This window comes from Scomber scombrus, chromosome 14 (assembly GCF_963691925.1).
Source record: "Scomber scombrus chromosome 14, fScoSco1.1, whole genome shotgun sequence".
Taxonomy (NCBI): domain Eukaryota; kingdom Metazoa; phylum Chordata; class Actinopteri; order Scombriformes; family Scombridae; genus Scomber; species Scomber scombrus.
In genome coordinates this window covers 10,166,195-10,180,248 of record NC_084983.1, presented here as the reverse complement: position 1 = coordinate 10,180,248, position 14,054 = coordinate 10,166,195, and the positions used below count along the sequence as shown (strand labels likewise).

The 14,054-nt window shown below is 38.7% G+C and overlaps 1 protein-coding gene across 2 annotated transcripts; it reads left to right on the top strand.

Moving 5' to 3' along the window:
* Positions 1-3,826: 3,826 nt before the first annotated feature.
* On the top strand, positions 3,827-13,724 carry rab6a (RAB6A, member RAS oncogene family). Of its 2 annotated transcripts, none has more exons than XM_062432914.1 (8): positions 3,827-4,169; positions 6,834-6,892; positions 6,996-7,049; positions 7,681-7,786; positions 9,284-9,395; positions 10,376-10,469; positions 11,168-11,234; positions 12,216-13,724. In XM_062432914.1, exons 1-8 carry the CDS (start codon positions 4,100-4,102, stop codon positions 12,278-12,280), a joined length of 627 nt encoding a protein of 208 aa, XP_062288898.1. In that variant the 5' UTR covers positions 3,827-4,099; the 3' UTR covers positions 12,281-13,724. The 2 variants fall into 2 exon arrangements, with proteins under 2 accessions (XP_062288898.1, XP_062288897.1); XM_062432913.1 differs by lacking the exon at positions 10,376-10,469 and adding an exon at positions 9,760-9,853.
* Positions 13,725-14,054: the final 330 nt, after the last annotated feature.

The following is a 14,054-nucleotide window of genomic DNA, read 5'->3' as shown; positions in this document are numbered from 1 at the left end:
GTGTGGAGATGGGATGGTCTCCATCTATTATAAACACAACGATAGAGGCAGATGGGAATGTCATTAACATAAACACACACATACAGTAGCGCAACTACAGTAAACCTGGAATACATGTGTGTATCTTTGCATTCCAGATGAGAAAAAAAGAGGATAAATAACAAGAAAAATAAAAGGACCATACGTTTGTTTGCTTATTCAAGAGGTGAGTCATACTGTATCAAGGTTTTCCCATCTAAGAGACAGAAATGATGCAGAGGCATGACAAGAGACCAGCACACCAGGATGAAGTCATGGCTCGAGGTGACAAGTTCAATTCATATGTGCTGTGCGTCCTTTTAGTTACGCTTCTTTGATTGTAGATGGTATGCTTCTCCAGTTGACAGTGTATTTATTCCAGAGTGAGGTGCACTGTATTTCTAAAAATAAAAAATAAAAACATAAATAAAAAAATAAAAAAGCTGTAGCAATGAGGTGAGCAAATTCACAATCACAACCCTTACACCACAACCTGTACAGTGCATTAGTGAACAATTTATCAAGAATATGCGCATGCACACATACAAAATCCCTGTGTGTGTGTAACAGAGAGAGTGAGAGAGAGACAGAAACAGAAAGACGGAGTGGGGGAGATAGAGAGCGAAAGAGGATTTTGTTAGTTCAGCATCTTCAGTAGGGGACTAGGGGTCTTTCCCTTTACCAAGGACATTGTCAGCAGCCATACAACATGCAAGACCACCCTGTTTCTGCTGAAAGACTGAAGCTAAGCAGGTATGGTCTTGGCTGGTACTTGGAAGGGAGAATTTCCTGGGATAAATTGAGTTGCTGCTGGAAGTGGTGTTGGTGGGCTAGTCGGTCCTAATGAATCCCAGTTCCCCAGTATAGTGACAGGGACGCTGTGCTGTGGGAGATGCCAGCCTTTTGATGAGACATTTAACTAAAGTCCTGACCATAGACTGTAAAAACATAATGGACATTGCCACCGTGATGTCATCCATTGGTTTGTGGACTCCTGTTTTGAAGCCTCGAGTTTGGCATTTTGACCGTCGCCAATTTGGATATTTGGAGCCATATCTCAAACATATTTGAGAGGATGAGAGGGTGGAGCTGAACCTAGCGCTAGCCACTAGCACTTCACCATTGGCTTCACTTTTAAGAAGGTTCTGATTCAGTGTGTTCTTTAAAGATCCCATGGCATTTATCTCAAAAAGTAAGGGGTTCCCCGGTGACCTGGCAAAATGCCCAGCTTAGCTTTTTCCATCTGCTCACCTAATCACACCCCCCACCCCACCCCCCAGTGTAATTGGCTCAATGATTTCCTCACTCTCCACCTTGAGCTGATGTATGGTGAGCGTTTTGGTGCAAAATGGCTGCTGTTCATCCCCCAAGTGGGTGCTAAACATTGGTGGTGTTTGAGGTGAGTTTCTCTTGTTTACTATTTACACCTTTGGGTATCAAGATAAAGCCTAGATAGATGTAATCCATTATTATTGTTATTATTGTTGTTGTTGTTATAATTGTTATTATTATACGGAGTAGGAATGCTGTTGAGGAGAGTGGGGAGGGGAAGGTGGGGCAGTGCAGTGTGATGGCTCTAGTGTGGGGAAGGCTTGAGTCGCAAAACAGAGCAGCTGAAGCGCTGGCATCAGCCGGCCAGTGCTGTGAGAGGAGGCTTGAGCTGCATGGCACATGAGTGAGAAAGAGGCGCAGGTGTGTCTTCAGTGACCTAGAACAGCTAGCTCAAGCATACATAAACACACATACTGTACTCACACGCTTTTAATGCGTCACCATATACACTGAAATCAGTGATGACACAAATGTGATTCATAATAGTTGGGTCCTGATGCAGGGAAATGCCAGCTGTGTGTTTCTTTTACAGTACATACTTTGTACTGTGCATAAATTAAAAAAAAAAATGGTGATGTAAAATCTGAAATGCTTATATATTCTACAGGATTCTCCAACATTTTATAATATTTTTTCACTTTAAGGGTATGTTTGATCTCATTAAGTTGCCTGTGTAAACATACCCCATCTATGCCCCCATATAACTTATATATCTTGCAAGGATAATCAATATTTAAGCCCATTTAATGTTTATAAGGGTTATGTAAGAGTGAAATTATCCACAAAGGCACTTGATGAACTATAGATATCAGAGGTAACTATGAATATATTAAAACGTGGTTTGGTATTCAAATGAATGCAGCTGCATCAGTGTCTCAGCAAGATCTCTATTATTTTAATTCACAAATGTAAAAGTCAGATGAGTATGCAAAGTATTAGGGAAGCCATAAAAATGATATTTTGCCTCTCATTCCTTTATCAGCTACTCCCGTTATAGACAGAAGAAGATTTATCAGATGCAGCCAATAAAGGATCAAACCACTTTAATCCATTTGGCCAGATTAGTATGAGAATGAATGAAAAGAAATGAGTCTTTCTGGTCCATTGTTTAACATTTTCTCTTGACACTTTTGACCTCTGTTAAACAGTAAGCCTACACTGAGTGACAATAATAAAATATCTGCAGACTTTCATTTGAAAACGTTATGAACATTTTGTTGGCCAGTTGTGACAGAGACAGGAAACAAATACATTTGAAACTCTTTAGGATTTTGGTTTTAGCTTTTATAGATTTTATAAATTATTAATTAAGATTAAATGGTTGATGTTACTTTTTCAGTCCACAATTTACAAAATGTGTTAATACACAAAATTGAGTTTAAAAATGTTTAACGTTGGTTGTTTTTTTTGAGAGATGGTTTGGTTGAACTTGATTAATGTTTTGTCATTAACCATAATAATAAATCTCATAAATCTTTTAACAGGTCATTACTGATCAGCAAAATATCAAGTGATTATTTATTGACCATAAACAAAGACAACATATTTAACTCATGAACTCTTTATTCAATATTTTATTGTTTGTCTGTGAACCAAGCCACCTTGTATGTTGCCACAGGGCTTCAATCTTCTGGACAGCAGCAGGAGTTCATAAGCAATCAAATAACAGCTACAGTGGGTCCTGTTAACATTGCAATGTGACACCAATTTTTCAAAGTTAGCAAGTTAGATTTCCCACTTTCACACCTACATATTGCTACCCATAGCCTAACTGTGATTTAATTGTGTTCACGAATATAATTAATGCCAGTTGGCTTGATGGTGAAAGGTTGCAAACAAACAATTGTGTAATAATATAGTGTATAGTAGCCTACTGTGAAGTGCATATTCACAGTAATGTCTCAAAATAGTTTGCCCTGAACTTAGAGAAGAGCTTATCTTTCAACACCAGCAAAGTGGCTTAATATTTTCTGGGTAGGGAGGGTGCGCCAACTCATATTTTATGAAAAGAAATGCAAGTCTAAGCCTCCCTGTCTCATATTAAGTGTTATAGAAGTGTTATATAACTATTAGTTAAACATTATTACTGTGCTAATATATTGTACAAGAATATTCTGCCTTGTGTGATACCTCTACCCTATTATTTTAATAATTTGGAGGTGAATTTCAGATAGATAGATAGATAGATAGATAGATAGATAGATAGATAGATAGATAGATAGATAGATAGATAGATAGATAGATACAACATAGATAGATACAACAATACTTAACGGGCTGTTTCTTGTAGTTTTCTCTGTCTTTAGCTATCTATTGTACGACGTAACTCCCACAGATTAAATAAGACGACATATCGTTCAGCATTGCTCTACCACAATGAGGTTTTTTTACCCACACATTATGTTTGTCGCCACCAGTAGAGGGCAGCATATCACCTGCCTGAGATACAAATACGGTGTGAAGAAGAAGAGGAGTAAGACGAAGAAGAAGAAGAAGAAGTAGCTGTGGACATGTCAGCGAACTGACAGTAATGCTAACTGCTAACTTGGCCCTAGTAGTTAGTGAGTTATCAAAACAGTGTCCGGGAGCTTAAAGGAGTGATTGTACCACACGGACCCTCGCCTGGCTTTTGTAGAGGGGTTGTAAAGCAGTAAAACCTCACGGATCTCTGGACTTTTTGTATCTGACAGAAGCTGGTTAGCTAGCATTAGCTCCTGAAAAGTAACGTCAGAGCTTGTTTCATACAGTCATGTCTGCGGCCGGAGACTTTGGAAATCCCTTAAGAAAATTTAAATTGGTCTTTCTCGGGGAGCAGAGCGGTGAGTCTAACGCTTAAGTCAAATATTGTGCGTAATTTAGCTCTACGGGGTGCTTATTGTTGATGAAACAGTGATACAGCCTTAGTCGTAGCTTGCTAACATTAGCTGCGTAATTTTAAACTTGGCACACTGAAGGCATTGCGACACAAACAAACTTGTTACTGCCTGCTTGACCACACTGGCTTCATGGAAAGACTATTAACTTTCTTACAAATAAGTCCTGTCTGTGCAAACTGAGTCGTGCGCTTGTTTACTAACTTCATTGGCGAAAGAAATAGACGTTGTGCAGCCAAGAACATCCCAAATGTTACTGAAGTGGTTAAATGAATGAATACTAAGTTCTTTCAATATAATAATAATAATAATAGTAATAGTTGCATTTTGTCTTAACATTACTTCCAAAGCGGATGGTACAGTCACAAGCTGACAACAGGTGACATGCTGTGTTTAAAGGCTGCAGTCAATCTCGGTTAAATTCCGCAGCACAGAGTACATTGCAGTGATTTTCACAGTCAGATCACTTCTTCTATCCTGGGGGCTCCTCTGCAGAAACATGAAGCATCCCAATTACCAAACCTGTTCGGTAGCATTCCTGCCCTCTCCCTGCTCACTTGCCCCCCTTTTTCCAGTCAAACTGAACACAGGGTGTACTTGTATTGGAAAAGAGGGGGCGTGGGAGGTTTTATGAAGATTTGGGATGCACAAATCCCACTTTTTTTTCTCTCTTCCCGTTTATATGATACCACCACTATCCCAAATTCAAAATTGAATACTTCACTGCATTAAACTCATTGTCATCTTTCTATGTTCAAATGAAGCCAGGTATTAGGGCAGGGCTGAATTATTGGTGTGACTCAGTTTACGAAACAGATAGCGGAAACCGTTAATTTCATGACATTAGCAAAGAAACTGTGTAGCAATCATGTCTAACAAGTACTGATTCTCTCACCAATCTGAGAGGGTTGGTTCTGCCTAGCCTAGAGGCAGGATAAGGTGTAGAAAAGGTTTTCCAGTAATGATTTTTTTTACAGGTGTTGTGTCATGTCACGTTACTCTCCGCTCCGTCAAGATAAGACATGCAGGCTTTGTGTTAGTCAGACAGTCTGTGATCAGCTCCGGTTCCTTGCAGGTTTGTAAACAGCCGTGTTGGCTTTGGCTGTATCATCATCACTTGATGCACGGTGTAACTGATAATGTAATTCGAGCTCAGCAAAACAGTCTGAGGCGACTGTTGTCTGCATGTTCAAAGCAGACAGACATAAGTGTCTTTCTCTTTACTGAAGAGAAGTTTTGCCAGTAAATATCAACAATGTTGAAATGACATTTTGGATTTTCACCAATGGACACAGCAAGGCTCGATCTTTATTTTTATTTTTAAAGAAGATAAATAGAGAGCTTGATTCACAATCCTATTTGTCTCTCAGCATTCCTCAACCCTCCAACTGCTCGTCAGATGCTTTTATTATTGTGCACCACACCCTGTCACGGATAAAAATTTCAAAGATGCATGAAATTCTGCTGTCAGCTCCATTCCATTATGAGACTTCTTCATCTGCAGCTCATAAACTGTACACAACTTGTTAAAGTTGCTTCTTATTTATAACTCTGTGTGTCTTGCAGTAGGTAATATTATTTTCTAACATATTATTAACAAGGTCATAAATTCCACAGACTTGTGTGGTATGTTGTCAGGGTAGTAAAACATGTGCACCTTGTCAGTAGTGCAGCAGTTAATAATGATATTTTGTCATCAGTTAATCCGCTGATTATTTTCTCGATTGATCGGTAATTTGTCCAGTGTGTAAAACATCAGTAAATAATGAAAAATATCCATCTCAAATTTCCATGAAACCATGATTACATTTCTTGTTTTGGATGACAGTCCAAAATCCACAGGTAATTAGTTTAATATCATAGAAGGATGTAAAAACCACAAACTATTGATATGTAGAAGCTGGATCCAGTGAGTTTTATACCATTATTTGAATCTTGTAGATTGATTTTCTGTTAATTGACTAACCAATTAATTGTAACAGCTCTTCTAAGTTTTTAAATTGTGGCAACATGTGAGGGCGAGTGCCACCCCGGCTACTATAGATTTTCATACATTAACAAGGATAATCTATTATTTTTTGTTGATACTGACATGACAAATTATTTTCACTCCTCACAATTATTCAGTTATTATCAGTCATGGGTTGTATTTATCTTTTGATGTTGTTTTATTAGAACAGAAATTATCAGTTGAGTAACCAATGAGTCTTTCAACAGAAAATTAATTGGCAACAGTTTTGATAATTTATACAATATTTTAAGTTGTTTTCAAGCAGAAATTCCATACATTCACTCCTTCCAGCCTTTCACATGTGAGAATACTGATCTTTCTTTGTTATTATAGCAGAGTTTATTAAAGGAAATATATTTGGGTTTGGATTGTTGGTCTGAGAAAACAAGCAACTTGAACATGTCATCTTAGACTCTGAGAAATTGCATTTTTTGAATATGTTTTCTGACCTTTTTTTAGACTAGATAATAGATAAATTGGTTAATTGAAAACATAAAATTGAAATGAGGCCTACTCATGCTAACAAAATGCTTCTTTTCCCTCAAAACAGAAGTCAAAGTTTTTAATGTTCTGTGTTTTCATTGTTTGTTTTACTTCAGTGGGAAAGACGTCGCTGATCACCAGATTCATGTATGACAGCTTCGACAACACTTACCAAGTGAGATGAACGCCTTTGCCTGATTTGATCATCATTGATAAGGTCCAAATCATATAATGGTGGATTGAAGATGCCTAATTAACAACTTTTTATCAATTTTCAGGCCACAATAGGAATAGATTTCCTGTCGAAAACCATGTACCTTGAAGACAGAACAGTAAGTTTTGTGTGGATGTGGATCTGTCCTTTTTGGTTGTTAGTTGTCCTCGTCCAGACTCTCTTTAGTAACTAAAGATTTGATGCAGGTAGCTGAGGGCTCTCATTTACTAATTTCTGATATCATTTTGTGGTGGCGTTTTTTTTTTTTTTTTTTAAGAATTCAGTGTCAAGTGTGAGTCTGGTGCTGTACCCTCCTGGAGCGTTTTCCTCTTCTCTGTTTGTTTCCTCCCTCAACACAAGTTTTCTTCTTCTCCTTCCTACCCCTCCATCTATTCTCTTCATCCCTGTTTTAAAATTAAACACCTTACTTGATCAAGAGAGGAGGGATGCTGACAAGTGAAGGGTGATTATTTATTTTTTTCTCCCCAGGCGCAGACAGCTTGCTCTCTCTCTGGTGGTTATTCACTACCTGCATGCACTACGTTCTCTCTCTTGTCTTTCTCTCTCTCTTCCCATTTGTCTGACTTGATTTAGTTTTCTTTCAATTTGCTTTTTTTGTCACCATAACTTACCTCATCTCTGACCTGGGTTTTTTCTTGTTTTATTTTCATCCCTTCTGTTTTATTATTATTTTTTCTTTTTTTGTGTTTTATTTCTCCTCCGTTCCCCTTCTCCATCTTGCCTTACAGATCAGGTTGCAGCTGTGGGACACGGCAGGGCAGGAGCGATTTCGTAGCCTGATCCCAAGTTACATCAGAGACTCTGCTGCAGCTGTTGTAGTGTACGACATCACAAGTAGGTGGATTACTTGTGCACTCAGGTGTCCTACAAACATTCCATAGCTACCTTTTTTCTGCTATATGCACTGTGTTTTTATTTGGTGTCAACAACACGTGCATGCTAGGAGCTTCCTCTTTCTTCTTTATTTTTTAGAATTATTTGCAATGATTTTTGCAGCTATTTAACAAAATAAAAACTGAGAAGAAATTGTTCATTTGGTTTAGTTGGTAAGTGCTGATTTCTTTATATTTGGCTTGATTCATAGTTTTGAATTTGCTAAAATTCTTAATAAATTAGAGTCTTGACAATCCTTAAACTGACAGAAAATACTTTTCAATGTGTAGTTTTGTGCCTCAAACTGCATATTAGGTTGTTTCTTAAAAACTCTACAATGAATACATTTCCTGTAAACTACAGCAGTTACTTTAATAAAAGACTGGACTTCCTCAGACAACTGAAGAAGTATCATGTCATACAACACCTGTTGGTCCACTTCCATAAATCTCTCATAGAGAGCATCTTCACATCATCTCTTGTAGTCTGCTGTGGGAGCTCAGATAGTCACATCAAGAGGAAACTGGAGCGTGTTATCACTAAAGCCTCCAACATAATCGGTTGTGACCTTCCTAAAATAACCAGCGACCCCTCCCACCCAGCCCACCACCTCCAGCTGCTCGTCTGTGGAAGGCACCACAGGTCCATATTGATTCAAAAACAGCTTCTTTCCTACAGCAGTCAGAACAACCCTTGTTAACCCCCTTTGCCATGAGATCCCAATACTGACCTGAATGCTCTGTATGCACCAGACTTGGTGCTCCATTGGTCTGCTGGATATGCTGGTGAACTGAACTGTGCATATCATTTATATTCACTGTACATATTCTCACATTCATGTATTCCCTTATTGTGGGGTCGTTGTGATGGTGCCTGTTTGCTTGTTTCATTGTTTTGCACTGGAACTGAGCTACCATGCTGTACCAAACAATTGCTACCAACACTGTTGCACGGCAATAATAAAGTATTTATCCATTATTGGAAAAAACTATTATGGTAAAATATCGTCAGCATCGTGACACACAACTTTACATGCTGAAAGGTTGTTTTTTTTAAATTGTTGAATTGTTGAGAATGTAATTTATTAAGAGGTTTTGCAAATGAACAACTATATATGAAGCCAAAGGGTGGGTGCTTACCAACTAAATCAACTTTTTCTCTGTTTTTTCTTATAATTTGTTCAAAATTGCACCATCCTTTCTGTCAAATGTCCTAAACAAGTAGCCGTTTATACCTGTAAATTATTTCGAAAATTTCCAGGAAATAAGGAAATAATTAAGCAATCTGTGAAACAAAGTGTTACCCCAATTTGGCCAAGACATGTAAGACTTATGTCCACTTCCTTATTGTCTCATCCTGTCACAAACTCGCCTGTTTTCACAGATGAGGCTTTTCATCTCCTGAACACTGATGACTCTGTTTCCTGCCCCCCCCCCCCCCCCCTTGTCTCTCACGCAGATGTTAACTCCTTCCAGCAAACCACAAAATGGATTGATGATGTGAGAACGGAGAGAGGAAGTGATGTCATTATCATGCTGGTGGGAAACAAGACAGACCTTGCAGACAAAAGGTAATCTGTTCTTCCATCCTTCTGCTCCTGTGCAAGTCAGCTCTCTATATTGAGAGCATACTAATGAAGTCATTGATTGTTGCTGCTGGCCTGTCAATACTCAGTTCCTCAGTCCCTCCTGAGGCAGCAATAGGTCAGAGCCAGTTATCTCTGCCCTTTCTGAACGTCAAAGCTGGGATTTTTTAAAAATGTTTTTCATGCTAAATGCCCTATTTTATGTTTCATCTCACACTATTTGAATATATCAGTTATTTATTCTTTAATAGATCAAGTAGACAAATAGATAAATGTGTAACATTTCCTCTGAATATAAAGTGTGCATTGTCTTTCTCTCTGCATCTTTTAACTCCTTTATCTACTGCAGGCAAGTATCTATTGAAGAGGGTGAGCGGAAAGCCAAAGAACTAAATGTAATGTTTATTGAGACTAGTGCGAAAGCAGGCTACAACGTAAAGCAGGTAAGAGCGTATGTGAGTCGTGCTCTGTAGTCCTGCTGCAGATGCTGCTGCCTGGGCTCCTCATCCAAAGGCCGTCCACCAAATTCAGAGGTCAGATGCAAACAAAAGATGTTTAAGATTAATTGAAGATTTACTTCTAAAATAAGCATTTAAAATATTCCAGCACCTGGATTTTAGATTCAATGTTCCTGTTCTGTCCAGTTACAAAGCTTTCTCTCTGACACTCTGAGTGGCCTGAAGGTCTACTGGCCAACATTTGGGTCTGGAGCAGAGGTGGCAGCAGCAGCAGGAAGGGGCACGGCTTGTTTTTCCACTTCAACATAATTACAGTCTGTGTTTTTTTCCCTCCCCGTGTGTGTGTGTGTGTGTGTGTGTGTGTGTGTGTGTGTGTGTGTGGTGTGTGTGGTGTGTGTGGTGTGTGTGGTGTGTGTGGTGTGTGTGGTGTGTGTGGTGTGCGTGTGTGCGTGTGTGTGTGTGTGTGTGTGTGTGTGTTGACTCGTGGCGACTCGTGGCTCATTGCAGACAGATAACCACAGAGGAGGGAGAACAGAGAGCGAAAGAGATGAATGTTCTGTTTATTGAGACAAGTGCAAAGACAGGCTACAATGTCAAACAGGTAGAGAGTGTGCACCTTTTATGTGTGTGTGTTCATAGTGCTCATGCTCTCTTCCGATTGACTTCTATTTCACACACGCATGCGTGCATAAAGGTGTGCTTTGAACATTTGGCTTCCTCTGGTCATTAGTGAGGTGAATGGTATGTTTTTCAAGCTCTCTCCCACCTGCTGTAAGTAATGATTTCTACTAGTCTACTTTTGTTCTTAAGGTGGGTCAGAGTTTGCAAACCAATACTTCCAACTCTACTGATTAGCACAGTAACTATTTTTGTTGCTTTCAAATCTGCATGTAATCAAGTTCAGCTCTACATGATTCTTGTAATTGTTCTGTGGCGATGCAGGACATGTTGAGCATCACCATAAATGCAAAACTGTTTGTTTAAATTCATGTGAATTCACCAGCCACTTTAATCCTCCAAGCTCCATCAATGGAAGGTCTCAGTAAGGCACAATTATGTCCTCCTTTTCAAGTCAAATTACCTCGCAGTAGATCAAACACATGCTGCTAAATCCAAATCAAATTAGGAAAAGCTCTGTTGGGTCTCTTCCTCTGTGTGAGCTTCAAGTGGACCTTAAGCTACATCATGTAATGGAAATATGCAAGGCACGCTGGCTTGATGTAACCTTGTGTTTTTGTCACCCTGTGTGAGTAGACTTCTCTTGTCTGACAGAATATGTCTGGTTCTCTTTGCCTCCAGCTTTTCCGTCGTGTGGCGGCCGCCCTCCCTGGCATGGATACCACACAGGACAAGAGTAGAGAGGACAGTATCCTTTTTGTGTACATGTCAGTTTGACTGTCTGACATGACAGAAATGAGTCTGCAGGTCTACTCGCTATTTGTTGTGTGATGCAGATAGTCACCTGCCAGGAGGAAAGTCCAGCGTAGCACTGTGACAGCTTGTTATTGTTGTTCAATCCATGTGTCCCCCTAGATTAACTCAACCAATTAGCAAACCTATACTGGCCTTTTTCACAGGAGACTTTTTTTGACATTTCACAATACGAAAGGTGCAAATATTCAAGTTAATGATGACTAAATTCCATTTAGCTGCTTCAGTGTTAGGGTGGTGGTGGTGTTGTGTGTGCAGACTCACTGTCACACTGTCATGGCTGATTGGACCACCTGAATAGAACGCAGCCATCATTAATATTACAAGTAACACCAGTGCTTTACCTACTGTGACAAGTCAAAATGTGTGCTGTGAATAAGGCCTACATCTATACTCTATACCTATACTTTTAGCACAGAGTACATCAAAAACTTATCCTGAATAAATCAAAATGTTGCTAGTTTTAGTCAAGAAGTGCCAAAAAATAATTTTGTTTATTATTAGTACAAAAACTCATTTTACTGACACTCGTATCAGGAAAAAAAAAGTCTTCACAACAATCAATCAATAGTCAAACTATCAGTGCCAGATATTAAAATAAATTAATTTTGTACATTAACACGTACGTTTAAGGTTTACTATTTTTACAGATTGTACAAATAACTCCCTGTGTGGCTTTAAATGAAAGATGAGCTCATATAAAATCTGTATTCAAGTATATTAAAAAGGTGGATAAAGTTGGATTAAAATAATCATTTAATTCTGATTTATGTCACTTCTCGCAGTAAAATGTCTAATAACATTTAAAAAATGAGTTGTTTATGTTTGTAGCTTTTCCAGGCTCTAACAACCTCTTGTGTGTTTCAGAGTTACATTTTTCCTGCTCTGTGATGTTCCTTAATTCTCCACCCTTCAGTGATTGACATTAAGCTGGAGAAGCCACCAGAGCAACCCGTCACTGAAGGAGGCTGTGCCTGTTAATGCTGGCCTATCATCACTAAATAATTTCTCTCACTGGCTTTTTCTCATCCCCGGTCATTTTTCTGTATCTGTACCCTTCACTACACTCGCCTCTTTTCAGCAGCCTGAAAGACAACACTACATCCGTTATCATTGTGGAAACCTGCTCTGAAAGTCATAAACCCTTTAAATTAATTATTTGTGCTGTAACACGCATACATTGAAACAGTATTCAGAGCCGGAGCTTAGGCGTCTTTACTGGACTGGCTAAAATGTTTGCGTCTAAAGATGACTTTTTGAACCAAACTGAAAGAAATGTGTGTCTGAGATATCAAGTCAAAGTATGTGTTAAAGAGTGAGAGTATCCTTTATAAAGTTATATATTGCTTTAAGCTCAATAAGCGCAATGTGGATGTTTTGTGCGTTTGTAAGTTAACAAAATGTGTGCAGCTGAAATCGATTGGCAAGGTTTCATTAATGTTAACAAACTACTTTTTTTAATGGTCTGGAATGATGTATGGGGAAAGGCTAAAAAGTTGTGTTGAAGTAAACTAATAACACATTTCAGAGATGTCAATGCTGACGCTCATACCGTAAACCCACAATTGAGCGGAAGTTGGACGTGGAAACCATGTCACCCCACACCAGCAAAGTCACCATTCTCCCAACATGTACCAGCATGATGTCGACCGCACGGTCTCAGAACCAGCACGAACACATGAACCCTACTCCAAGGGCAACACTACACCACCAACATTACCGTCCTCCCTGTCTTCTCAAACTTGTCCCTTGAGATGGGTTATTTTTTTTACCCTGGCTTCCATTTTCTGTTACCTTATTATTTGGATAGATCTTTTTTTCCCTCAAGAGTACAACATAGATTAAAACCATTTCTTTGATCATAGTGTTTGAGGAGGATTTTCTCATATATTAAGAGTCAGAATTATAAAAACCCACCATAAACATTAGATATGGAGATACAGTATATGCCTTTCAGAGTAAAATTGTAGAGGGCTTCCTTGGGTTTGGGTCTATCTAGATAAGTTTGGTATGTTTTATGAGCACATTATGTTTTCTTTTGCTTGTTTTTATTTTTTGGCATTGATCATTTGTTAGTGATTATTCTACATGTGTATTTAATCCACAATGACTTGTAATATTTATTTCTATTGGATTCATATTTCTTTTTTATGGCTGTTAATATCTTAACTTTTGGTATGATTCCTGAATCACTAAATAAAATATGCATCCATCTGGACCACCTTTAACAAAATCGGTGGGGAGCGTCTGCTGTTCCCTCCACCAGCTCTAAATGACAATTTGATCATACTGATTATACCGTGCAATTTTTTTGTTCTGTGTGAATTTATGGAAGAGTGTATGATTTGTATGGCATAGTAGTCCTTAACGTTTCTGTCTGGAATGGTTTTAAATGAAAGAATAAAATAGAATACACTTGTCACTGCTGCAGGAAGTCATCAGCGTCTTATTGATAGCTATCACGGTACCTTTGGATGTAGTGACTCGATGTGTTATTTTTTCATATCAATGATAATTCTGCATCAGAGATCAAATATTCAAGGCATTGCATAGTTGTTGATCTGTTTCTGTTAAGTCTTCAGCCTGGTTCTGGAAGCACTGGCACAGATCCATACTACCAGTGACTGTACCATGAGGAGCAAGGCCATTCCAACCATCTATGCCTGATGTCTGCTATGGTTTAGTGTGGCAGAGATCTTCATTGGAATTTATTTAGGGGGACACTGGCATCATCATCAATCATAGCCACCTGTAG

Excerpts from the sequence above, each read along its gene's own strand:
- rab6a (XM_062432914.1), top strand. The coding sequence starts at position 4,100 with ATGTCTGCGGCCGGAGACTTTGGAAATCCCTTAAGAAAATTTAAATTG. Across the intron at positions 7,787-9,283 it reads TGTAGTGTACGACATCACAA|ATGTTAACTCCTTCCAGCAA; the intron begins GTAGGTGGATTA and ends TCTCTCACGCAG. Across the intron at positions 10,470-11,167 it reads CAGGCTACAATGTCAAACAG|CTTTTCCGTCGTGTGGCGGC; the intron begins GTAGAGAGTGTG and ends CTTTGCCTCCAG.